This window comes from Hevea brasiliensis, chromosome 8 (genome assembly GCF_030052815.1).
Source record: "Hevea brasiliensis isolate MT/VB/25A 57/8 chromosome 8, ASM3005281v1, whole genome shotgun sequence".
Lineage (NCBI taxonomy): Eukaryota > Viridiplantae > Streptophyta > Magnoliopsida > Malpighiales > Euphorbiaceae > Hevea > Hevea brasiliensis.
Genome location: NC_079500.1, coordinates 99,511,373 through 99,535,600, shown reverse-complemented (window position 1 = coordinate 99,535,600; position 24,228 = coordinate 99,511,373). Strand labels below are relative to the sequence as shown.

The window sequence follows — 24,228 nt, the reverse complement described above, 5'->3', positions numbered from 1 at the left end:
CAAGATGGGCAGTCATGTGTTCATCAAGTAGAACGTTTACTTGGTTTTCAGCTATTGGTGTTTCTCAATGGTGATGAAGAAAATCTAATGCAGAAGCCACATCGCTGAAGATTGTTTTGAGACAGCTCCAAAAATATTAGATCCTTGCATTGTCCAAGACTAGAAGGTATCAAGTGTTTTTATCAGTGACAAGTTTCCGAAAAGGAGGCGGTATTTCCTCAGAGAACCTATTACTTGCAAAGGCTGCCCCCTGTAAATTATAGAGCTTACCAATGCCAGGGGGAATACTGCCAGTGCATTGATACCAAAGCAAATATAATGCAATTAAACCAACAAGATTCTCTATCCCTGTAGGAAGAGTTCCATATAGTTGATTGGCAGCTACGCCAAGTCGATTGAGTTGTATTATTGTATAGACAAGTTAGCAATAGAAGCAGGCAAAACCCCACCAAATTGATTTTTCAATAAATCTAGCACTTGCAATTTGGTGCAATTTCTCATGGAATTGAGAAAATACAAGTCATCTAGTTATCAGAAAGAGATTTAATTGGTCATGGAGTTTACCTATATGGGGTGATACTGTATACCTGTTAACCCATGGTTTCTGCAAATTAAATTAGTAGTCGCTCTTTGATGTCTACGGCTACATGTAACACTAACACCTTCCCACTCGCAAACATGGTGAGAATTATTCCAAGAGCTTAGCATTTGATTTCGGATATCATTTTTAATCTCTTCCTTGAAGGCCAACAATGCAAGGTGATTAGTCTCATTGCAGTTAAAGATATTAGGATATGTTCGATAGAGTGTAATAAACCGTAAATATATATATATATATATATATATATATATTTTTTTTTGGTATATTAAATAGTTTTTATGTTTATTTTATGATTCACAAAAAATTAATTCCTTTGGATTTGTGACTGTTCCTTTCAATAATATTTTTTCTAAGGATCGATCATGAGTTCTTATTTTTAGAGCACAATGTCCCAATATTTATTGAATTATATATCAAATATTCTATTGAAATTCAATAATTTTTTTTATTACATCACATTTTATTATATCCTAACAAAAGTTGCCTTGGTGTTGGTAGCATTAACAAAGGAGATTAAACATGGCAAAATCATGCATGAGACAAGAACATTAGCATGAACTTGGAGTAGTTTTCAGTCAATGAACTCTCATAGCCCAAAAAAAAAAAAAAAAAAAAAAAACCCCAATAAAGCTGACATATTTTTTTGTTTAATTAGTCACCAAGAAAGATTGGCTACAAAGGCGAATGTAATCAAAGGTCGGCAAAGAACTGTCAATTGTTTGGTGGTTCTCAACTGATGTGTCTGAATTTTGTTCCAATTTTTGGACAAAATAAAAGCTGTTTTTTCGCAGTGGTCCCTTTTGGAGGCTGATAAAAGTTTGTAAGAGTCTAACAGTTGGTGCGAATTGGACAAGTTGGAACTCTTTAATATTAAATAATTTTTAATTTTATTTTTAAAAATAATTTTTATTCATAAATAAATATAATTAAAAATTACAATAATTTATTTGAAGTCATAAGTAATTAATTATAAATTAATATAATTTATTTAAATTATTATAACGATTATAATTTTTCCTTTTTTTTAACATAAAAAATTGAAAGAAAAAAACCATTTTATTTGATTAAAATAAAAATTGAACTAAAAATAGAATGAGACCTGTGGTCCAATTCCAGTTCTGACACTGAATTGGCTCAGGCCAACCCTGTGCCAAGTCTGTCATTGCCTGTGATTTAGAAATATATACATCAGAAAATCAAAAACTACCCATGGGTTAATTAATAAGCTTAAATCAGTAAATTCATAAAATTGAATGAATTGAAGCCAATTTTACACAGAATTTGATATTCACATATAGGATTAAGAGAGCAGAAGGAGGTTGACAGGCATATAAGCCTGAGGACAAGGACAGAAACAATAACAAATGTATCCTCCCTTGGTTTTTTTATTCTTTTATTTTATAAGTTTAAAGATGAAGTTTTATGATACAAAAACTTAATTTTTGTATTATAGTTAGACCTCTGAGGAAAGTATTATAGTTATGAACTCTAAAAACTTAATTTTTTATGGATTATAAAATAAATATAAAAAGATTTTTACTAAAAAAAATTAATAATATCGTATTGGAAAAATTATTATTTAGTCTGTTAATAATAGTCAAATTATTATTTAGTCCCTATATTTTAAAGAAACTAATTAATTAATTATTTATTTTAAAAAAATATTATTATTTAATTATTTTATTTTAATAAAACTAATTGATTGATATCTGTATTTTTAAAATCACGATATTCTAAAAATTAAATTTTAAATAAAAATAAAAATTTTGTTATGTGCATATTAAATTTGAATTTATATATTTTTTAAATTATTTAAGTATTTTTATTTAATTTCTTAAATATTATTTTTATATTTTTCTCTATTAAAAAATAAAATTTCTTAATTATTTAGAGAAATTAATTAACTTTTTTATTCAAATAACTTAATACTATTTTTATCAAAAGAAGAAAATAGAGAGAATGAGAGAGGGAAGTGTGTCGGCGTAGAGACTATGAAACTTGGGGAGAGAGAAATAAGAAATGGTGAGAAAGAAATAAACAAAAAAAGTTATGATAATAATTTAGGTATAAAACAAAATTATGAGACTAAAAGGTTAATTGAATTAAATTATAGAAATTAATTAATTAATTTTATTGAAATAGAGTAATTTAATAAAAATAAAATATAGAGAAAAAATTATATATTTTTTAAAATATATAGATTAAATAATTAATTTTATTAAAATATAAAAATTAAAAAATAATTTTTTTCTATAATAAATAATGAAAAGAGTTGGTGAGCGCAGCCTTTTGTAGATCGTCTGTGACTAATTGTATGTATCGTAATAATGCTAGTAGTTTTTTTTTTCCCCTGAGAAAATTGGAATTACACTTTGTGAATTCAAAATCTCTTTATATAAATGAGATGGAAAAAGAAAAAGAAAAAGAAAAACTTTATTTTTCTTGTCTTTTTGTTAATAAAAGAAAGCGGAGAAATCATAAATTAATTTCCCAATGCAAATCTATGAACCACCGTAGGACGTTTTGTCATTATTCTCATCTTTTTAGCATAAGATATATGATGTTATATAAAAATAAATGATTAAATATACTATTTCTCATCCGAATTTTATTAAAAAAATTTTTTGTGATATTTTAAAATTTTAAAATATTTCATGATGTATTATAATTTTTATAAAATAAAATTAAAATATTTTTAAAATTAATTATAAATTTTAATTATATTAAAATGATAATTTGTTGATTAAAATTTATAAAATATATTAATTTTATTTTTATACGATCTGAGATGTATTAAGATATTTATAGAAATTAAAATGTGTTATGAAATATTTTAAAATTTCAGAGTGTCACAAAATTTTTTTAATAAAATTCAAGAGTGAATTTATAAATTTAGCCAATATAAATTTAATAGTAAATATGTATTAGTATGAATTTAATTTTAAAATAAATATCTAATTTAAAAATTATTAGACTTATTTTTATATAAAGTTGAGTTTATATTAAATACATTTAATACACATCTTGTAAAAATTTAATTTTATTCACGTAAATAGATATTAATATAAATATATATTAATAATGAAAGCTCCTTTTAAATGAGTTTGATATTGTTAATTTTTCTGTGTTGTTTGTAAGTTAGCGAATCGTTCGGCTCATGTGTTAGTTGGAACTGCTGTTTCTGTATCTGGTTTGAAAGAGTGGACCTCCACCATTACTTGATGGATGTTATATGTTTATTTTCATTTTATTATTTAAATAATTGAAAATTTGGAAAAAAATATATATTTTATATCATATTTTAATAACTATGTATTGGATTTTAACAACAATTCCTATTAAATGGAGTAAATATTTAGTCATTTTTTTAAATAACTAAATCTAGTCACCTTTTAAATAATTTTCAAGATTATTTAATTTTAAGTTAAAAAATGAATTTCTAATAATAATTTGGTTTTTGAAGAACAAAAATTGATAAATTTAGGGTAATCTAGCATTTTTTTGTTTAAGAGAATTTTTAGTAAGGGATCATTACATTCAATTCAACAATATTAACTATTTTAGTAACTGTTAGTTTGTCACGACTCGACCTATGGGCCGGACTGGCACTAGGACCTGGGCCAGCCTAAAGCCCCCGAGGCTCGTAGTAAGCCTAATTATTCACTAACCCAACTTTAAGGCCCATTGGGCCTAATTTCAAGAAATTAACCGGACAAAGTCCGGTCATAAAATGGACCTTCCAACGGGGAGTTTTTTGACTCACCCGACCTGTAAACACAATAAATAATCAATTGGGGAGCTCAGCTCACCCTCCGCATACTCATATCAGCATAAAAATAAATAGGAGCTCAGCTCCCTCATCCAGTCCATCAAACATGCATGTGATAAAAATTTTACAGGTTCAAAATAACAATTTATATTACAAACCCAAATCAATTAAATATTTCTAACACATGCGAAAATTCTAGAAGTTTATAAAATTACACAAACATGAATAAATGACCTGTGAGGGAGAAAAGCAGGTTAACCTCAAAAATATCCTCCAGTGGCCTGGAAAAATATTGAACAGGAGTGAGCGTTTGACTCTGAGAGTAAAATATTAATTTTAATCATAATCTCTATAACTATCTAAAACTAATGCACCCTGTAGAGTGAAATGCAACAACAGTAATAATTTCACGTCATAACATCAAAAAGGTAATTTGGAGCACTCACACACCCAGTAATATCAATCATAATATATGGGAGTTGATCCCCTATACAGCTTTCTTAAATCCAACCTGTGCCAGCGAAGAACTCAGATCGGACTTCCACTTAATAACCAAATTGGGGTCCCAGCGAAGAACTCAAGCCGTGTCTATCCCGAAGGACAGGGTCTCAGCGAAGATCTCAAGCCGTGTTTACCCATCCTATCCATAGTCCACACCACATACATCACACGCACGCCAACGCACGCACACTGCTCCAAATTACCACAACAACATCCGTGGCACTTCAACAGTTATGAATGCAACATAAAACGTGCTTAGAGTTTAACTACATAGATACATACATATAAGTGATGCATGGGCATGCTTAAACATATAATAATATCGAAATTACAATTAAAATTAATATTTTACTCACAGACTTGACAGCGGTCACTGTGGCGGCTGGGCGGAGGAAGAAGGCTATCCCGGCTCACCTGACAATTTTATTGCAATCATTTAATAAATTTGACTCAATACAAACTTAAGAAAAGATCAAATACGTCCTAAGTCGTGCCGAAAATTCGGTAGAGTCTCCCCTATACCTAGAATCTACCCAACCTGCAAAAGGGCTCAAAACGCACTTCTATATTCACAATCCATATATCCACAACTCAATCACATCTCACAGCCCCTCCTGGGCCCATCCAAACAGTTATCCATCACAATATGTAAAATTTCAATTTAGTTCTTATAATTGACTCTTTTTGTAAAAACTACCCAAATGAACTTTAAAAATTCTAAAACTTTGCCCCGCGGTCCTTAGCAATATTACTAAGCTAATGCAAAAAGAATCATAATTTTCTGAGCTACCACGAATATTTTATGGATTTTTAATCTCATTTAAACACTAAAAAATTAAGAAAAAGTAAGGTTCGGGTTTATCTATGCCGATTCTGACTTCGGGGACGCGCTCGGGACGTCTAATAATGGTGGGGTAGCCAAAACCTCGATCCAATTTGGAGACTTTTTCGGTAATCGGTCTGTCTGGCTAGAAATTCACAGACTCGGACAACTGTCGAATTTCAGCGAATTGAAGATACCTACACGAAGCCCACAATACGGTGGTTAGTATATAAATTTTACGGAATTTTCTAAGCTCATTTAATGCTCGGAAAAACACTACGAAGTTTCGTGGGACCCACTGAAAAACGGTGTCAGAAAAATTTGAAATTTATATCGTCGCGAAGCTCTCGACGAGTAGAGCGCTCTGATACTCTCGGTTTTCTCGCGGGGTTCACGGTTTGCGAGAAATCTAGCCCAAATTTCAAAATGGGCTAAAACTTCCGGGACAAAAATTGGACAAACTGCTAGATGGATTTCGGTGTTCTTGGTGTCTATGGAAAGCTCTCGACGAGTAGATAGATTTAGACACAAGACCCGGTCTGATTGGTGGCCGGATCGGCCGAATTTCGACCGGGAAGAAGAAGCGGCGCGCTTGCGCGTCGCGTCGCGTCGCTTCGAGCGCCTTTTTTCGGCGTTCCAGGCTGCGGCCGGCTAGGGGAGGTGGCTGGGGAGGGGCGCCGGTGGGCTGGGATGGCAGGGGAGGCGGCGGCGCAGCAAGGGGAGGAGGGAGGAGAGAGAAAACGGGAGAGAGAGAGAGGAAGGAGGAAACGCGCACGGGAGAAAAAGAGAAGAAGAAGAAGGAGCCGGTCCGATTCGATTGGTCCGATCCGGTTCGGTTCGATTCGACCGGTTTGATTCAGAATATAAAATTTTGAATTTTTTTTTACTCTGCCTTGGGACCGAAAACGAGGTCCAAAAATTCCGAAAAAATTTCAGAAAACTCAGAAAAATTCGTAGACTCCAAATATATTTTTAGTTTTGCCACGTGGTCTTTAAATTAATTTTTAAAAATCATCAAAGTTTTATATTTTCGAGAAATCAAACCCGATTTTGAAAATTCGAAAAATTTCAAATAATTTTCTAAAATTTAAATAAAATTAAAACATCAATATTTGTCCAAAAATAATAAATTTAAAAATTATGGGTGTTACATAGTTGTTTTAGTAACTTCTGTTATTACTAGCTGTTAATGGTTAGATATTAGTCTTATTCGATAATATTAGTTGTGTCACGATCCAACCTATGGGCCGGACCGGCACTAGGACCTAGGCAAGCCTAAAGTCCCCGAGACCTGTAGTAAGTCTAACTATTCCTTAACACAATCCTAAGGCCCATATTGAACCCAATTTCAAGAAATCAACCGGACAGAATCCGGCCATAACATTGACCATCCAACGGAGAGTTTTTGACTCACTCGACCTGTAAGCACAATATATATAATAATTTGGGGAGCACAATATATATAATAATTTGGGGAGCTTAGCTCACCCTTCACATACTCATAACAATACTATTTAAAATGGAAGCTCAGCTCTCTCATTCAACCCAATAATCATGTATGCATACTCATATATCATGCTTAAAATTCCAGTTGATACATACATAATAGATCCAAATGAATACATCACTAATAATAACAATACATGAGGAGTTCTAGAACAAAATAAAAGAACAAAATATAATTAAATGCCGATAGTAAACCTGCGAAGAAGAGAGCATGTTAAACTCAATAAATGACCTCCTGTGTCCTGGAAAAATAAGTGAACAGAAGTAAGCGTTCGACTCAGAAAGTAAAATATTAATTTTAAATACAATTTCTATAGCTATCTAAAACTAATACATCATAAGAGTGGAATGCAACATCTTCATAGTTGTTATACAAATCACATCATAAACAACAAAAAGGGTTATTTGGAGCACTCACACACCCATATAATATTCAAACAGTACATATATGGGAGTTGATCCCCTATACAACTCTCTTAATCCAACCTCTGTCAGTGAGTATATCTCAAGCTGGAATTTTTGCTTAATAGACCAAATGCGGGGGCCAGCGATATTATTTCGAGCAATACCTACCCTGACTTATCTATAAAATGATTGAGTCCCAGCGAGTCAAGCTCCAGCTGCGTCTAGCTGTCCTATCCATATCCAATATCACTACTACACGCACGCCAACACACGCATACTGCTCCAAATTACCATAAAATAACATTTCATCGAATAAAGATGCAATATAAAACGTACCTAGTATTTAATATATATATATATATATATATATATATATATTTATTTATTTATAAGTGATGCATGGGCTTGTCTGAACATATAATAATATTAAAATTATAATTAAAATTAATATTTTACTCACATACATAAACTGAGGTCACTGTGTTGGCTGAGCGGAGGAGAAAGGCTGTCTCGGCTCACCTGACAATTGCATTACAATTATTTAATATAATTGACTCGATACAAACTTAAAATGAACAAAAGACACCATAGGTTGTGCTGAAAATCCGACAGATTTCTCCCTATACCTAGGATCCACCCAACTTGTAAAGTAATTCAAATCACACTTCTAAAGTTACACATCATCTCAACAACAACACATGGCCCTTCTTGGACCCTCCAACTTATGCAAATCTCCCATAATCTAATAATTCAATTATAAGGTTTAAAACGAATATTTTGCAAAAGTCATTCTAGCTAGCTCTAAAAATTCTAAAATTTTGTCCCGTAGTCCTTAACAATATTATAGAGTTAACGCAAAAGAAATTATAATTTTTTAGCTATCCATGAATATTTTATGGAATTTTATTCTAAATCCAGCACTATAAAATTGAAGAAACTCAGAGTTTGGGTTTACCTATGCTAATTCTAAAGCTTGAAACGCGTCCGGGACGTTTGAAAATGGTGGGGTAGCCTATAACTTTAACCCGGTTCTTGTAACACCCCCGTTGTATAGCCTGGTATATTTCACTGTTCCGGTGACCGGTGTCGGTCCGGACAAATAAAGAGATTAGAGTCACACCTAAGACAACTTGAGAAGCCATAAACATAAATAATTAGTAATGTTTAATTAGTTAACTACAAATAAGAAAAACAGAACATAAGAGGTTAAACGAGCCGAGAGTCACAGCGATGAGTGACCTCCTGAACGCATCGCAAGTCGTTTTAAACTCAAATTTCGAACCGTAAAAGTGACGCCATGCGGTCCTTAGGACCCTTATGAACACAAAGTGGAAAAGAGAAAATCATGAAAAAGAACTGTTAAGTCAGTCAAATAATTAGGTCAGGGAGCCGGAAGAAATATTGGATTATTTGCAAACCGGGATGAACCGGCGAGGGGCAATTTGGTCAATTGACCCCGAGAGCTGACTCCTGACCTAACTGTCGAATAAAATCAGAGAAAAGAAAATTTCGGAATCGAGAATTAAATTAAAGAACTAATAAAAAAAAAAAAAAAGAGAAAAGGAAAGAGGTTGGAAAAGTCAAAAGTTATGACATCATGCATGATGTCATAACTAAATTAATAAATTGAATTAATTAATTTGGATTTAGGGGTCTTCCATAAGCAAAAAAACGTGTAAAAGGAAAACAAAGGAAAAAAATTTAGGGTTTTCTTCTTCTTCACCTCTCTCTTTGCCATCCCATTTTCCCCAAAATCCTCCATGAATGGTTCTTCATTTAAGCTTACTTTAAGCTTGAATTTCTTCATCCAATCAACATCACTCCCCTAGAAACTTCATTAGACCTTGCAATCTCAACCTAGGAACAAGAAAGAAAGAGGAAAGGAAGAGAGAAAGTGAAGAATTGGCATTTAAAGTTAAGGTTAGTATGTTAAACTTCTTATTTCTTCACTTAAATGCATGATTAATGGTTGAAATGAACTTAGGATTAAGGAAATGAAATAAAAATATGGGGGAAGGACAAACTAGAATTTCAGCCAGCCATGGATGTGGGAGAGTTTGATGTATTTTGAATGAATTAAATGTGTTAGTAAGCTTGCATGAGAATGGTAGTAAGTTGGAAATGCATAAATGGGAGTAAATGCAACATTTTAGTGTAGTTAGGGTTTGAATATTAGGGTTTGTAAACCAAAAATTTGGAGAAATGCATAAATGATATTTTTGACCATTTGTGGACTGAAAAATGGTCAATAATGACCAAATGAATTGTGTGGGAATGGTGGAAAATTTAGCTAAATTCGTAGGTCAATGGTCATGCTTTGTGCAAGATGACCAAACCTACTTTGAAGGACCAAAACTCAAATTTTACAAGCCTAATGGATATGCCACCAATTGGAGATGAAAATAGACATAAAAGAGCACAATTTTCATTAAGGAACCATTGCCAAAAACTGACCAAAACTTGGTGAAACAATTGACCAAAGTGAGTTGATAGCAGGCTGCCACTGCACTAAACTGACCAAATGAACAGTAACTGTTCATTTGGTCATAACTCGAGCTAGGTAGGTCAAATTGACCTGAAATTTTACCAGCAATTAGATATGATATAGACCTAAAACTTTCATGAAGAACACCAACCCAAATTAGGCCATTAACTCATTCAAATCATTGAGCAAAGTTAAAATTTCTGTACTAAAATTCTGCAGATTTTTAGTTGAGCAGCAAAGTTTGGATAGCTATAACTCTCTCTAAAAAACTCGGATTTAGGCGATTCTTGAACCGATGGAAACCTAAGACATAGTACAACATTTCATATGAAGAAAGTGAGACCAAATTATGAACTTAACTTGATCAAATAATTGACCAAAGTTGGACCAAAAACCTGCCAAAGACCTAAATTACAGTATGAGCATTGCGTGAACAGTAAAATTATTTTGGCCATAAATTGAGCTACAAAACTCAGATTGAGGTGATCCAAAAATGAGAATACACTTAAGACAATAAGGAACATGTTCTATGAAGGAAGTTTTGTCAAATTACAACAGTAGATCGACCAATGGAATAGTGCAACTTCGAAAACCAAACCGAAAATTGGCAATTTTGCCAAAATGACCTAAGCTTTAAACAAATGACCAAAACCAACAAGTTTGGTGACCAAAATGTGGTATGTGAGTGAAGTTGGAGTTCCCATACCTATTAAGCCTTAGAAAGTCAATAATTTGACTTGAATAGTGCAGTGAATAGTAACCCGAAACACAAAATTTTGAGAACGTCGAATTTAACACGTTAGAGTTAGGTAAATGTGAAGCTAAGTTTATTTTGAATTTATTTTAAGTTCTAGTACTGAAACATTATAAAATTGTGTGTTTCAGTTGAAAAGAATATCGGGAAGGAACCCGAGGAACCAGTCGAGGCTAAAGGGCGACTTCGTTTGAGGTTTGTGCACAATATTACTATGCTTTAAAAAAATTCATTGATTAAATGAATGAAATATGCATTTTATTGTTGCTTTGAATTGTTGAAAGTATTGTGACCTTACTTATGATGTTTTGATTCAAATTGTGAAATTTATTGTGTATATTTGAAATGACAATGTTTAGCAAATTGTTAAGATAAGTTTTAAAACCACAGTATCATGACCATATGTTTGAACACCTCACTAGCACGACTTGTGGGGGTAATTAGTTTCGAATTTTGATTCCTTCTCTGGAGAAGTGTTGAGGTGTGCCAGTAGAAGAGGATGTGAATGGATATCCATATATTTGAGCTAGCTAGCCTTGTGACATGATTTCTCTTTAGCCTCCGCTATCGAGATTCATGTGATTTCTCTTAGCCTCTGGCTATTGAGATTCTATTTGTTTCGAATGGCATGATTTAACTGTGGGTTTTATGAAATGTGTTTTGATACTTTGAAATAAACTTGGTTTACATGTAAAATCTTACAATGCATGATTGTATTTAATTTTCATGTTTAGTCAAATTTTTGAATGAATGTGCTTTAAGTTTTGCATAAAGATTATTTTAGTATATTGTGCACCACTGAGTCTTAGTACTCGTGATAGCTTTATTCTTTGTCAGATACAGAAATTAGAGGAGCAGCAGACTGAGCTGCTGAGGTGTGTGAAGTCATCAGCTTGAAGTCTTCGGGTATAATTTATACCCTAACTGTAAATATTTCTTTTGATGTATATATTGCACATAATGTATGGACATGTACATGGGTCTTGAGCAGCTTGTACAAAGTTTGTATAAAAGTTGTAATAAATTTTAGTTTGGACTTCCTGAATGTAAATTTTAGTATGATGAATATATAAATTGTTTATCTTGAATGGAATATGAATAAATGATATTGATGGACAGTATTTTGAAGAAATTATTGAACTTGTGAATTTGAGAAATTGTTTGAGATTGAGTTTGAAATTGAAGTAGTGGTTGAGAAAAACTTTTAGAAGTGCTTTTTACAGGTATTCGAAGAACGATTTTCTCAAAATACAGAGGAAACTCTGTCAAAATTTTTATAAAATTTGCGGAAAACTAAAATGGCCAAAAATATTAATTAGTTTTAATTTCAACTAAATGTTTTAAATACTTATTTGAAATGCTCACCACTTGTCAAAGATAAGAAAATTGTTTTAAAATCCCTTGTAGGGTACTTAATGAGTTATCGGTAGGTGAAGTTCGGTAGTTCATTAGGTATTCTACGGGATCATGTTATGCCTTACAGAGGGGTAAGGTGTGACAGTTCTGAAGTGATTCCGGCAACTTATCTGATCGGCCCGAAATTACAGATTTAGACGACGATCAAATTGCCACGAAACGAAAGTACCTACGCAAAGTCCACAACACCAGGAGTAAGATTAAAATATTTATATTTACATATAAAATAATTATTTTAAATTAGAGGTATTACAAGTTGTTCTAATAGCTGTTAGCTTTGGCTTTTAGATATTAAATATTAGTAGTTAACTATTTATATAGCCGTTGGGTAAAAATAGCTGTTAGATTAGTTGTTAAATATAAAAATAGTAATAAAATCTTATTGATCTTAATCAAATTTCTCAACCTCTAAAAGATAGGAGGGATAGCTTTTCATGAATCACTTTTTTAACTTATAAAAGGTAGTATAAATATTATGTTACCGAATAGTATAAATAAAAAAAATAATATTTTGATTTTAGTTAAAAAGCTAAACGATATCTTAAAAGTTATTGCCAAATAAAGTCATTAACTATTAAAGGTTAGCTATTTATATAGTGTTAATATAAAATAATAATATTAAAAGAGCAATTTATAAGAGTCACTTTCTCAATCTTTAAATACTGTCATAAATATTATATTATCAAATAGTATAAATAAAAAATATAATATTTTAATTATAATTAAAATATTAAATATTATTTTAAAAATTATTGCTAATAAGATTTACGTATCAAGAAAAAAAAAATTTGAAATAGGGGTGTCAAGTAGAATAACAAGAGAATCAAATGGCAGAATTGCAAAACTCACAAAATTTTGAAACCAATAACACTAACAACAAGAGGGCAGTTTCGCTATTTAAAATAATGAACCTAAAAAAACGAAAACCCGAAAAAACGTAGTCTTTAAGCGAGAGAAACAACCACCGCTGCGTCTCTCTCTCTCTCTCTCTCTCACCATTTCCAGTTGTCCTTTCTAACAAGAAAAATCTCACCATAAACAAAACTGCTCATCCATTCCTACAAGGAACCTCTCACCTCTCCTCATTTTACCATTTCACCCTCCTTTTCTCTTTCTAATTACTTTCATTGCTACTCTTCTCCTCCTTTCTCTCTCTCTTTGTGTTCACTGTAAGTCTGTGATCTCCACCTCTCACCTTATTTCTCTCTCTAGAAATTTCTCTTTCTAGAAAGGTCTTTCGGCTCCTTTTTGCAACAATGGTGGCCTCTTCTCAGCTCACTTCAGCCTTTATACTATCTTCAACCTGAGCTTCATCTCTCTCTATTTCTTCTTCTCTGTCGTTTTTGGCTCTGTAAAGAGAAGTGAACGCGAAATGCCGCCATTGGAGTTGGATTTAGATCTAACTTTTCACTAATTTTATCTGTGGAAGGGAGCTTGTGGATGATAAATTAGTATTATTAGGCGTTTTCTTGTGGTTTGAGGCGTGAGCAGGAAGTTAAGCTGGGTTTTAGGTTTTGTTTGTTTTTATTGTTCGATCTGTGATTTGTTGTGACTGTTTTATTTTTGTCTGAAGTGGAGAGAGAGCGAGGGGTTCAGATTTGTGGAAATGAATCGTAGTTTTAGGGCTCAGGACACGCAAATGCAAATGGCAGCGGCGGCGGTGAAGCAACGACAACAGTTGAGAGCGTCAATGATGAAGGAGAAGGAAGAGGAGCTCGCGTTGTTTCTGGAAATGAAGAAGCGCGAGAAGGAGCAGAATAATCTCCTCCTGAATAATAATGAAGAGTTTGATGCACCTTTAGGTAATTCTTTTTATGATTCTTTGTTTTTAATTTTAGGTTTTGTGATGTCGATCTGTTGTTGCTGGACATTAATTGAACTGTGAAATTAATTACCTTCTTGTTGAGTAATTAGCTGTTTGTTTAGTTAGAACATCTGGTTTAAATTTCTTAGTTAATATTGCTACTGATTATTTAAACTTTTAGATAATAATGTTATTTGGTGTTCTTTTCAAAAATTGCAGGGTCGAAACCGGGTACTTCTCCTATATTTAATATTTCATCTACCACCATACCTGGGAGGAAAGCCGGTGGCGCTGATGATTTTCTCGATTCTGAAAGTGATAAAAATGACTACGACTGGTAATTGAAACATTTTTTTTACCCTCCATTTTGCTTTTTGGAAAGTCACTTGATTCGTATGATTTCATTGTATCATTTTTGGGATCGTAGTTATGATGGGGTGAGTAGAGGTTTCTATTATAGAACAATGGAGCTGGACGTCATACTTCGCAAAAATAAAGCTTTTATTTACTTTTATCCTCCTTTGGTTTGTGGCCGTCATGAATGTAGAACATTGGAAAGGTTGGATTCGTAATCTTGTCACTTGTTTAAAATATGTTACAATCTGTATCACCTCGTCTTTCTCATATCTTATTGAATAAAATGCATTAGTCTTCACTTATTAGTTGCTGGTTCATGCTGGTAGAGAGATCTTTTGAATGCCTCCTCTTCTCATTTCTAATATTCCCTCCCTTGGAAAGGAGATTTTGTGGTTAACTGTCAGTATTCTGACAAAATTGTATTCTTTCAGACATCTAGCTTTCATGCTAATTTAAGAAACCTTTGCTTCAGTTATTTATGCATGAGAGCTGTAAAACCTGCTAAAGAGTGATCCCTAGGCCTTTCTCTTGTCTCAAAAGGCAGATGAAAATTTGTCCTTCCTGGGGCTTGATCATATTTTTGTTTGGTGTAGGTAGAATTCAAACTTTTTGTGAACATTTTAATATACAGCTGATAAGGTATTCTTGTGCTGGTTTGTGCTTGCCACTTTTGAATAATCAGTGGATACCATTATGCTATAATGAATTCAGGTCATTGATTCACATACCTTTAGCAATTTAAAGCTGATGATAAGTGATAACCTTAATTATCTTCTGCTTTCAGGCTTCTAACACCTCCTGGTACCCCTTTGTTTCCTTCTTTGGAGATGGAATCACAAAAGACTGTGATGAGTCAGAGTGGTACTCCAAAGGCCCGCCCCACTGCCCTTAAATCTAGAGTAAGTGCATGATCTTACAATTTTTGGCCAGGCAGAAGTAATTGTTCTGGTTTGATTTTATTACATTTAAACATTGTAGTTTGTTAGTATAATTGATTACATTCTACAAAACTGCTTGTTCTGGTTAGTTATAGAGAAAAATTTAATGTTTTGGACTGCCAGTCATCTAGCTTTAGAAAAGGCCATCATTGGAAACCACAGAATGCAAAGTGTCCGCCGCTACATATTTATTGTAAACCATTAAATATATGTAACTCTGCAAGATTCTTGCAGAACCCATGAAACTTCTTGAGCTCATTAATCACTGATTTGGTTCCCTGCATGAGTGATAGAGTTGCCTTAAGTTTCTTACTCTATTTTTCATTTCTTTGATACTGGATGTGCTGTGAACATCAAATGTTGGAATCAATAACGAGTTTAAATCCTGAGAATTACAGAGAAGTTATCCACGAGTCCCACTGCTATTTGTTACCTTTTCTTAGACATTGGCTTAAACACCTCAGTCAGATAATTAGTCAAGAGTTATTTTAGCTATGCATGAGTTAGGAAATTGACGAGAAACATAATTTCTAAGTGCACCATGGTAATTTTCATGCTAATATACTCATTCATGTTTTTGAGGTCTTGTGATCATCTGGTTCATGAACTAATGATACCAAGTTAATTTTGTTCGTTGTGTTTGTAGCTAGCAAACCCTCAGCCAGATCCTGCTGCAAGGGGCAACTTAGTATCTAAACAATCAGCTTCCTCCCCTGGGTTGAACTCTTCTGGTGCAGGGATGCGCAGGCCTTCATCATCAGGTGGTCCAGGATCACGACCTGCAACACCAACTGGGCGCCCTACGTTGACAACAACTTCTAAACCTTCTAGATCTTCAACACCTACTTCTCGGACCACTTTGCCTTCATCTAAGTCAGCAGCTTCTGCAACTAAGCCAATTGTCTCTGCTGCTAAGCCAACTGTCTCTGCTGCTAAGCCCACTGCTTCTGCAACAAAGCCTACAATTCCTACTAGATCTTCAACACCATCAAGATCTACTGCAAGATCTTCAACACCAACTACAAGGCCCTCTATTCCTCCATCCAAATCCACATCGAGGGCATCAACCCCAACTCGACGGCCATCCACTCCATCAAGTACATCAACTATATCTGCTTCTGTTAAGCCGACTCCTTCAGTTACCAAGACAATGCCTACAACATCAACTATATCTGCTCCTCGTGTTAAGTCAACTCCTTCAATTACCAAGACAACACCCACAATGGCAAGAAATCCAGTGCCATCACGCGGCACATCTCCAACAGTGAAATCTAGGCCATGGAAACCTTCAGAGATGCCTGGTTTTTCACTTGATGCCCCACCAAATTTGAGAACTTCACTACCCGAAAGACCACTTTCAGCCGCTAGAGGTAGGCCTGGAGCACCCAGTGCCAGATCTTCCTCTATTGAGCCTACTCCTAATGGGAGACCAAGACGGCAGTCATGCTCTCCTGCAAGAGGACGAGCCCCCAATGGATTTATCCACGCAAGTGGGAGCTCTGTTCCTGCAATTAGTCGTGGGCATTCTAAAGTTAATGACAATGTGAGCCCTGTTCTAATTGGAACTAAAATGGTTGAAAGAGTGATAAATATGCGAAAATTGGCTCCTCCAAAGCAAGATGATAAACTCTCTCCTTATGGTAACCTGTCTGGGAAGTCATCATCACCCGACAGCTCAGGCTTTGGAAGAACGCTTTCAAAGAAATCATTGGATATGGCTATAAGACATATGGTATGTATTTTGCTTTAGTTTTGATATCTTTGGCAGAATATAAACATCTAGATAGGGTTTTCATATTGAATCATTTTAAAGCCTGGTCCATTGTTGTTATTGGATAAGATGGTTATCTTTCATCTCTTCCATAATGTTAATTAGCTCCTGAATTTCAGTTTCAGAGGAAAATGTCAGTTTTCCTTCATCCTTTTTATTAACTTGTTTCCAATAGGGAGATTGAGCGATCAAACTCAGAGGTACATTCGTTTATTGATTATTTACTTGATCTCATTTTTTGGTTGAGCAGGACATAAGGCGAAGCATTCCTGGTAATTTAAGGCCTCTGATGACTAACATTCCAGCATCTTCAATGTATAGTGTGAGATCAGGGTCTACACGAAGCAGAACAGTTAGTGTGTCAGACTCTCCTCTGGCAACAAGCAGTAATGCTAGTTCAGAAGTGAGTGTCAACAATAATGGTCTTTGTTTAGATGGGATCGAATTAGAAGATGATGTTGGCAATGATAGAGGTGGTCGATCTCCTCTACAAGGCAGGTAACAGTTGGAAACAAATATTCTTGATGACTAAGGCTTTTTCTAATCGCCTCATGAATTATTTTGGGTTTTCAACCAGCTTGACAGCTGAAAGAGAAAACTACTTATGGAAAGAGAAAAGAAAACTGACCAAAATGTCTTGCGATTGGTAATGTAAAGTTTGTTAGATTGCTTGGCAATTAAGTTTTCTGTAATCCATGGTCTTTGTATTATTAGGGAAACCATTTATGAGTCCTACGGTTGTTCTTGCTCATTTCCTACAAGGTGAGATTTGAATCATACAGTTGTTCATTTTCTACAAGGTGGGGTATTCCGCACTCAAGTTGAGAAGCAAAAACCCTTGTTATTGAAACCCCAGAGATCAATTCGCGTCTCATCTTCATTCTTTACTTGCATAATTCTCATTTTTAATAAAAAATTAGTATCGATGAACTGCACATTGGTTGAAGAATTTAAGATATCTTGCCAAAGGAAAGCAAAGACCTAGGCTGACAACATGATAAAGATAGAAGAGTGGTACATTTTTCATAGTTGAAGAGGCTTTTTAGAGCAATAACATGGCTTAAGAGTACTCTTCGAAATCTTTGTGCACTTCCATAACGGAGCAAATGCTTGTTGCTCACTTGCACAAATTAATTGTGGAATATTTATGATACTAGATAATGCTCTAGATAATTGGTTTCTTGATATTAAAGTTGCTACTAAAGTAGAAAAAGATAAGGAAAGAAGGGAGAAAGAAAGAAGAAAGAGAAAGTGAGTTGCACATGGGATGTAGGTCGGGGTCTAGCAAATATCTATTCTGCAGGCTGTTGATGGAAGCAATCGAGTATGGCACCCAAGGGACAATAGACGATGATACCAATAAGAAGATAATGGTTCATATGCAATGGAATATTTCTAAGCTGGACCACATATGCGTACAAATATATCCTGTGAGTTTGCATTTTAAACACAATTGATTGTCTGCAATTTGCAAAGACATGAGACTATCATGGTACTTCCTGTTTCCAGATGAAATCATTCCGCAGCTGGGCCAAATCCCTCAACCAGCTGGACCACAAAACCAGCAACCACAATACCAATTATTAAACCATCTAAATCATTAACTGCTGTCACAGAAGCCCCACAAACTTTGGGAAACAATAACAACGGATTCCCCAGTCATTGAACATTGTGCTCCTCAGTCCTCCAGCTTTTCTACAGATTCCTACCTAGAATATTTATATGCTTATCGCAGGCTAGAATTCTAAGAGCAATAAATAGGGACATAATCTATACGACCGAGTTCTTTACATAGGACAGACGAGAAATATAACCTTGCACAATCTGAACATTCCGATGTACCAATACCATGTCCACTAGACAAAGCCTGAAGCTACACGACAAGGTAAAGTGTAACAAAGCTTTTACATGTAAACTAATGACAGCGTCGATAAGAAAACAATCAAGTAACAGCTACAGCCTCAGGAGTGGTTGCCACAGCAGCAGCCTTGACAGAAGCAGTAGCAGCTGCATCTTCACTCGTTTTACCATCCTTAGCTGGGGCTGGTGCTGGTGGTGGAGAATGCTTTAGGTGAGGAGGTGTGTTGTGTTTCAATTTTATAAGTATCTGGCGCATCCTTGAGAGTTCAGTGGGTTTCCCTGGCTTTGGACCTTGGATCACAACAATGCCAGGCTTCTTCTCCTGATCTTTCTTCCCTCTCTTTTTCTCTATGGCTGGCACTTCATTAGGAATGAGCTCCGCAATGGCCTTCCAATAATTATTATCTGCCTCAGCATGGAATCTCTCCCGGTTGGCAACAAATACCTGAAAAAGATGAAGACAAAATCATAAGAGTATATGCTTCATTGTTCAATCTACAATCAGATGTCTGAAATAGAACTTGCTGTTAAAATACACATTTTTGGTAAGGCTACCCTTGCAAAAAGCAATTTACTGCCCACAAAAAAATATTATCTAACCAGCTGCTGAAATAACATCCCAGCTAGCTATTCAACTTCCAGAATTCATGTTCGTCAAAAATTTAGGTTTTAGCATAAAGGTCTCAAACATTTCCCTTCCTCCGTATGCGTCACATGGTTGTGCAGCTTCCCTTCTAAAGTCATGGGAATGTCAAATTTTAAAAAAAAAAAAAGAAAAAAATTCACCAAAGGTAACCCACTTCCACAACACAGTAGAAAATAAGCTTTTGGATTAAAATGGGGTTGTTTTAGTACCAACAAGTAGCTAGATTTCTATAATGCCACAAAGTATTAGACCCAAAAAACTAACAGATTTTCTAAAAGCCACAACCCACAAGAAAGGTTAGGCCATACGTATATCAGTGTTGTCATCAGGCACCCAGGCGAGGTGAAATCCAGACATCCAAGGCAGGCGCCCTGGCGAGGCGAAATCCAGGCACCTCGCCTGGAAAGCCTCCAGGCAAGGCGACTTCAACCAGGCAAGGCCTAGGTGAGGCGAGAAAACATGAGAAAATGAGCGAAATTGCAAGAAATTATAAATAAAAAAAAAAGTTGAGAGAGAAGCTGTTCATGGCAACCTTCTCCTCTTTCTTTCTTTCTTTCTTTCTTTCCTTTTTTTTTTTTGGTTAAAAATGTCCATTATTTTTCTTCATTCTTCTCTTCTATCCCTCCTCAAATTCTGAAATTCTTTTTTTGCTGTCATTTTTTTTCTTAAACCAATATATTATTTGAAACTCTGCATGTATTCTATATTTATTTTGTCTTAAATTCTGTCACATTTTTCTTATTCCTGTCAAGTATGTTTATCATTCCTTTTCTTGTTCTTATTATTCCTTATTAGAACTGTCGTGGAATCCTTTGGATTTCATTGTTCTTATACTCAGTCAGAGAAAATAAAAAGAATCTTTTCATTCTTCTCCTTTATTGTTCTATGATTTAAATTTCTAACTTCATCAAATACACTGCCCATCCTAAATTTTTTTACCCCTCTTGAATATTATTTTTTAAGAAAACATTTAATACATGCAATGAATATTATTTTTCTAACATTCTGTTACATTACACACTACATTCTATTTGAGCACTCTATTACAATAATCTAGTCTATTCTAGTATTTACAAGTTACCATTCTAATATATTCTAGTGTTCTTAATTCTTATGGAGTTTTAATATTTTTTTTTTTAATTTGTTTATTTGATTAGATCAAAACAAATGGCTGAAAAATGTATAACATCATCACACACAAACAATAAAAAGGATCCAGCATGAAAACATAGATGAATGCTTTTGATCTTGAACCTTAAAACATATAATATATTATGAAATATGAATATGAAATTTGGCAATTTATTGATTATGCAATATACTAGAGTTTTTTACCTTGTATATTTAATTATTTATTATTTTAGAATGAAATAGCGCCTCACTTCGCCCAGGCAAGTGCCTAGTGCCTCGGACGATGGAGTACCTTCTCGCCTTAAGAGCGCCTAGCGATTTTGACAACACTAACCTATATTTAAATGGACATAATCACTTGTGTAGTAATATCATTTGGTAGGACCATGCTAAGTACATGATGAATGGTTTCTAGTAATGTCAAGTGTGGTGCATGTAGATTCTTTATCAGACAAAATATTTTTCCCCTGCAACTAAGTGGCCGAGGATGATATGCACAAGCGAAACATGATTCGCTAGTAGTGCATGTTGTTGTAAAACTGAACCCCTAAGACAACAGTTAGATAATTAAGATTAAGACAACCAACAGATGGAAGAAGATGTGGTACAGGGAAGAAAAGATCTAATTATGTGATAGACTGATAGTGATTCTACTCACATTCATGCCTCACGTACAACCAGGATGGATATGCCTTAAAAATTAATGATAATCCAAAGTTCCTAAGTTAAAAAATTTGCATCTCATATCTCAATTTAGTTAGCCTTCGCATAATATATGATACCCTAATGATACATTTACAAAGTCACAAAGCAAGCCAACTTGACAGGAGTCCACAGACTGCAATGGTCATGACTCATAAGCTCATAACTGATAATGAGAAAGCATATAATAACTATGATCTTTTTGGTTATTCTAAGCTTATTCTTCTCAAATAAAGCACATTAACTAATACATACAAACCAGAATTCATTCCAGTCAATTATCCCATTTCTTTTTCCAGTTCAAAAAAAAAAAAAAAAAAAATCTCACCGGTTAAATTATCATTCTACCCATTAAGAAGTTACAAAAGCATGACATGGATGAAGCATGACATTCTTTTGCACACACCCTCCTTACCATTGCTTAACTCCTCTTCCACATGTACCATATACAATGTTAAGTGTGAAATTTGAGAACATATTGAACACAATCACTCACAAAGTTATATGAAGAAGGAAATTGACGTTATTAAGCAAAGCAAAAGATCAATTAATGTAAAGAAAACTAACCCATTCTCACCTTCTCCTTTTCCCTGTTAGTGGCTTTATTATTCTCACAGGTGATCTCCCTCTTCCTGTAGAACTCAACTTTGTATTCATCAGCTTCCTGGATTATTTGTTTCAATAGGTCTTTTTCCATCTTCTCCTTCTCCTCCAATCTCAATGCATTCTCTCTGAGCATCAAAATGACTAACATGTTAAATCAGTATCGTCTTTTCAGATTGAAACACAATCGGGTCAAAAGCAGAAACATGACACAATTACCAATTTGAAATCCGGCTCAGTTAGAGAGACAGGAACACTGAAGCCAAAACCTTTATACCAGTAAACAATCAATCTAAAAACTTTCCCTCACGGTGAAATGAAAGAGCCCATTCAAACACACATTTGCATATTTTCAAAAATAAACTTGACCCATAGAATCAGCAAAATTTCACTAATTCAAGCAAATCTCCAATTCTTCATTAGTTGAATCACAAGTAAAGCTAAATCTCAGGTTCGCCACTAACAGAATCTTAGCAACTTATAAATTAAAAAAAAAAAGAATTAAACTTTCAACTATGTGATCAACCATTGAAATGGACAAAACAAATCAATTTTCTCCGGAGCCATACAGAAAGTCAAAGAAAAGAATAGAGCTACCTTCTCCATTCTCTAAGCGCAAATCCCTCCTCAATCCCCATCTCTGATGAAGGCGGCAAAATCGGACCGTCCGATCCGCCAAACTCTCCATCGAATCCCTTTCCATTCTCCTCCGGCTTAAACTCTCCGCCGACTCCGTACACCGGCTGATGCGACTCGAAAACTTCATCTCCGCCGGAGAAAGAGTCGAATTGTTGGGAGTTGTAGTCGGCGTAACCACCGTTATCTTCTTCGAATGAGCGATTTGACTCAGATTGAGGAACTGAGTCATCGAACGAGTCTGAAATAGTAGACATTGGTTTTTCTGCCTGTTTGCACGGACAAGCGCAAAAGTCTCTGGGGACGCAGCGATATGCTTGGGGCGTGGTTAGAAGGTCTACTGTTAGTAATATCTGCTGGGCAGGCCTCTCTCGTTGTCTCCATGGGCCTAGTAATTGGGCTAGATTATATGGGCTTTAGATCATGTTTATTGTTAAGTTGAAGGCCCAATATTGAGTTAATTGACAATTTTTTTTCTCATATTATATTTAATACTTAGGTCTTTTATTTTAAAAAATAAATGAAAATAATTTTAAATTTTAATTCTGTCATATATTTTCATATTTTCATCTATTTTTTTATCAATTTATTTATTAGTCAAGAGATTAAAAGGTGATCAGTAGGAGAATAAAGTATTAATAATGGTAAAAATTTAATAAACAAATGTTTATGATGATAAAATTCAGTGGTGAAAAAAAAAATTTTTTTTTAGGGGAAACTCAGAATAGTTTTATTGATTTTTGAATTAATTTTTTTTATATGTAATTTTATATATGTGAATTGTTTAATTTCATTGATTAATGGTTATTAGGTTCAAACCAAGGTCAAAATTAGATCAAATAACTTGAAAATCAAGTTTAAATTAAAAAATTAATTAAAAATTAAAACCGATCGATTTGAACCTAATCAAACTAAAATAGAACGGTTTAGTTCGATTCGATTTTTCACTCATTTCAGTTTGATTCAATTTAATGTGATTTTCATGATTTAATTTAGTTTTGTTTGATTCGGTTCGGTTTCAACCGAATGCTCACCCCTGGGATTAGCATAAGAACACGCAGCTCTTGCAAGGCGCCAAATCCAATGCAACTAGTAGCCGAAAACACAGCTGTATCAACGTTACACTTGAGTATACTCGGAGAAGGAGCTCACCAAATAGTTGCAGCAGAGGCAACACCACTAGCCTGAGACACCAGAAAAATGCGACAAGAGTCTAGCATTTTCCCAATCAGACAAGAAATGAATAGCACTAGAAACAATCTCATCCGAAGAGCTGATAGTATTCTAACAAATTAAAATATTTCGATGAGCCCAGAGATTCCATAACAAAGTACACATCTTATTAACATCACCAGAATCCGGAAGGCAGAATATGTTAGACAATAGACTGGGAAAATCCTGAATGGCCAACGCATCAACGTGAAAGTCAAGCAAATTCCAACAAGAACGAGCATGAGGACATAACAGAAGCACATGTAAAAGATTCTCAGGATGACCACAGATACCACAATCCTCATCAA

General features: G+C 34.2%; 2 protein-coding genes across 3 annotated transcripts; one reads left to right on the top strand and one right to left on the bottom strand.

The window, feature by feature from the left end:
- Nucleotides 1-13,194: 13,194 nt before the first annotated feature.
- On the top strand, nt 13,195-18,017 carry LOC110660796 (uncharacterized). Of its 2 annotated transcripts, XM_021819230.2 has the most exons (6): nt 13,215-14,062; nt 14,284-14,401; nt 14,492-14,623; nt 15,206-15,320; nt 16,006-17,091; nt 17,381-18,017. In XM_021819230.2, exons 1-6 carry the CDS (start codon nt 13,867-13,869, stop codon nt 17,630-17,632), a joined length of 1,899 nt encoding a protein of 632 aa, XP_021674922.2. In that variant the 5' UTR covers nt 13,215-13,866; the 3' UTR covers nt 17,633-18,017. The 2 variants fall into 2 exon arrangements, with proteins under 2 accessions (XP_021674923.2, XP_021674922.2); XM_021819231.2 differs by lacking the exon at nt 14,492-14,623 and having other exon boundaries at nt 13,195-14,062.
- An 855-nt stretch (nt 18,018-18,872) lies between these two features.
- On the bottom strand, nt 18,873-23,035 carry LOC110660797 (clathrin light chain 2). Its single transcript, XM_021819233.2, has 3 exons — nt 22,670-23,035; nt 22,047-22,200; nt 18,873-19,435 (listed from the first exon to the last, which is right to left on the bottom strand). The coding sequence occupies exons 1-3, from the start codon at nt 22,963-22,965 to the stop codon at nt 19,073-19,075; spliced, it is 813 nt and encodes a 270-aa protein (XP_021674925.2). The 5' UTR covers nt 22,966-23,035; the 3' UTR covers nt 18,873-19,072.
- Between the last annotated feature and the right edge of the window lie 1,193 nt (nt 23,036-24,228).

What these genes read in the sequence shown, in the direction of transcription:
- LOC110660797 (XM_021819233.2), bottom strand. Translation starts at nt 22,965, where the DNA reads ATGTCTACTATTTCAGACTCGTTCGATGACTCAGTTCCTCAATCTGAG. An exon ending in GCGCTTAGAGAATGGAGAAG is followed by an intron (nt 22,201 to 22,669) that starts GTAGCTCTATTC and finishes TTTGATGCTCAG; the next exon opens with AGAGAATGCATTGAGATTGG. An exon ending in CTAACAGGGAAAAGGAGAAG is followed by an intron (nt 19,436 to 22,046) that starts GTGAGAATGGGT and finishes CATCTTTTTCAG; the next exon opens with GTATTTGTTGCCAACCGGGA.
- LOC110660796 (XM_021819230.2), top strand. Translation starts at nt 13,867, where the DNA reads ATGAATCGTAGTTTTAGGGCTCAGGACACGCAAATGCAAATGGCAGCG. An exon ending in AGAGTTTGATGCACCTTTAG is followed by an intron (nt 14,063 to 14,283) that starts GTAATTCTTTTT and finishes CAAAAATTGCAG; the next exon opens with GGTCGAAACCGGGTACTTCT. An exon ending in GAATGTAGAACATTGGAAAG is followed by an intron (nt 14,624 to 15,205) that starts GTTGGATTCGTA and finishes TTCTGCTTTCAG; the next exon opens with GCTTCTAACACCTCCTGGTA.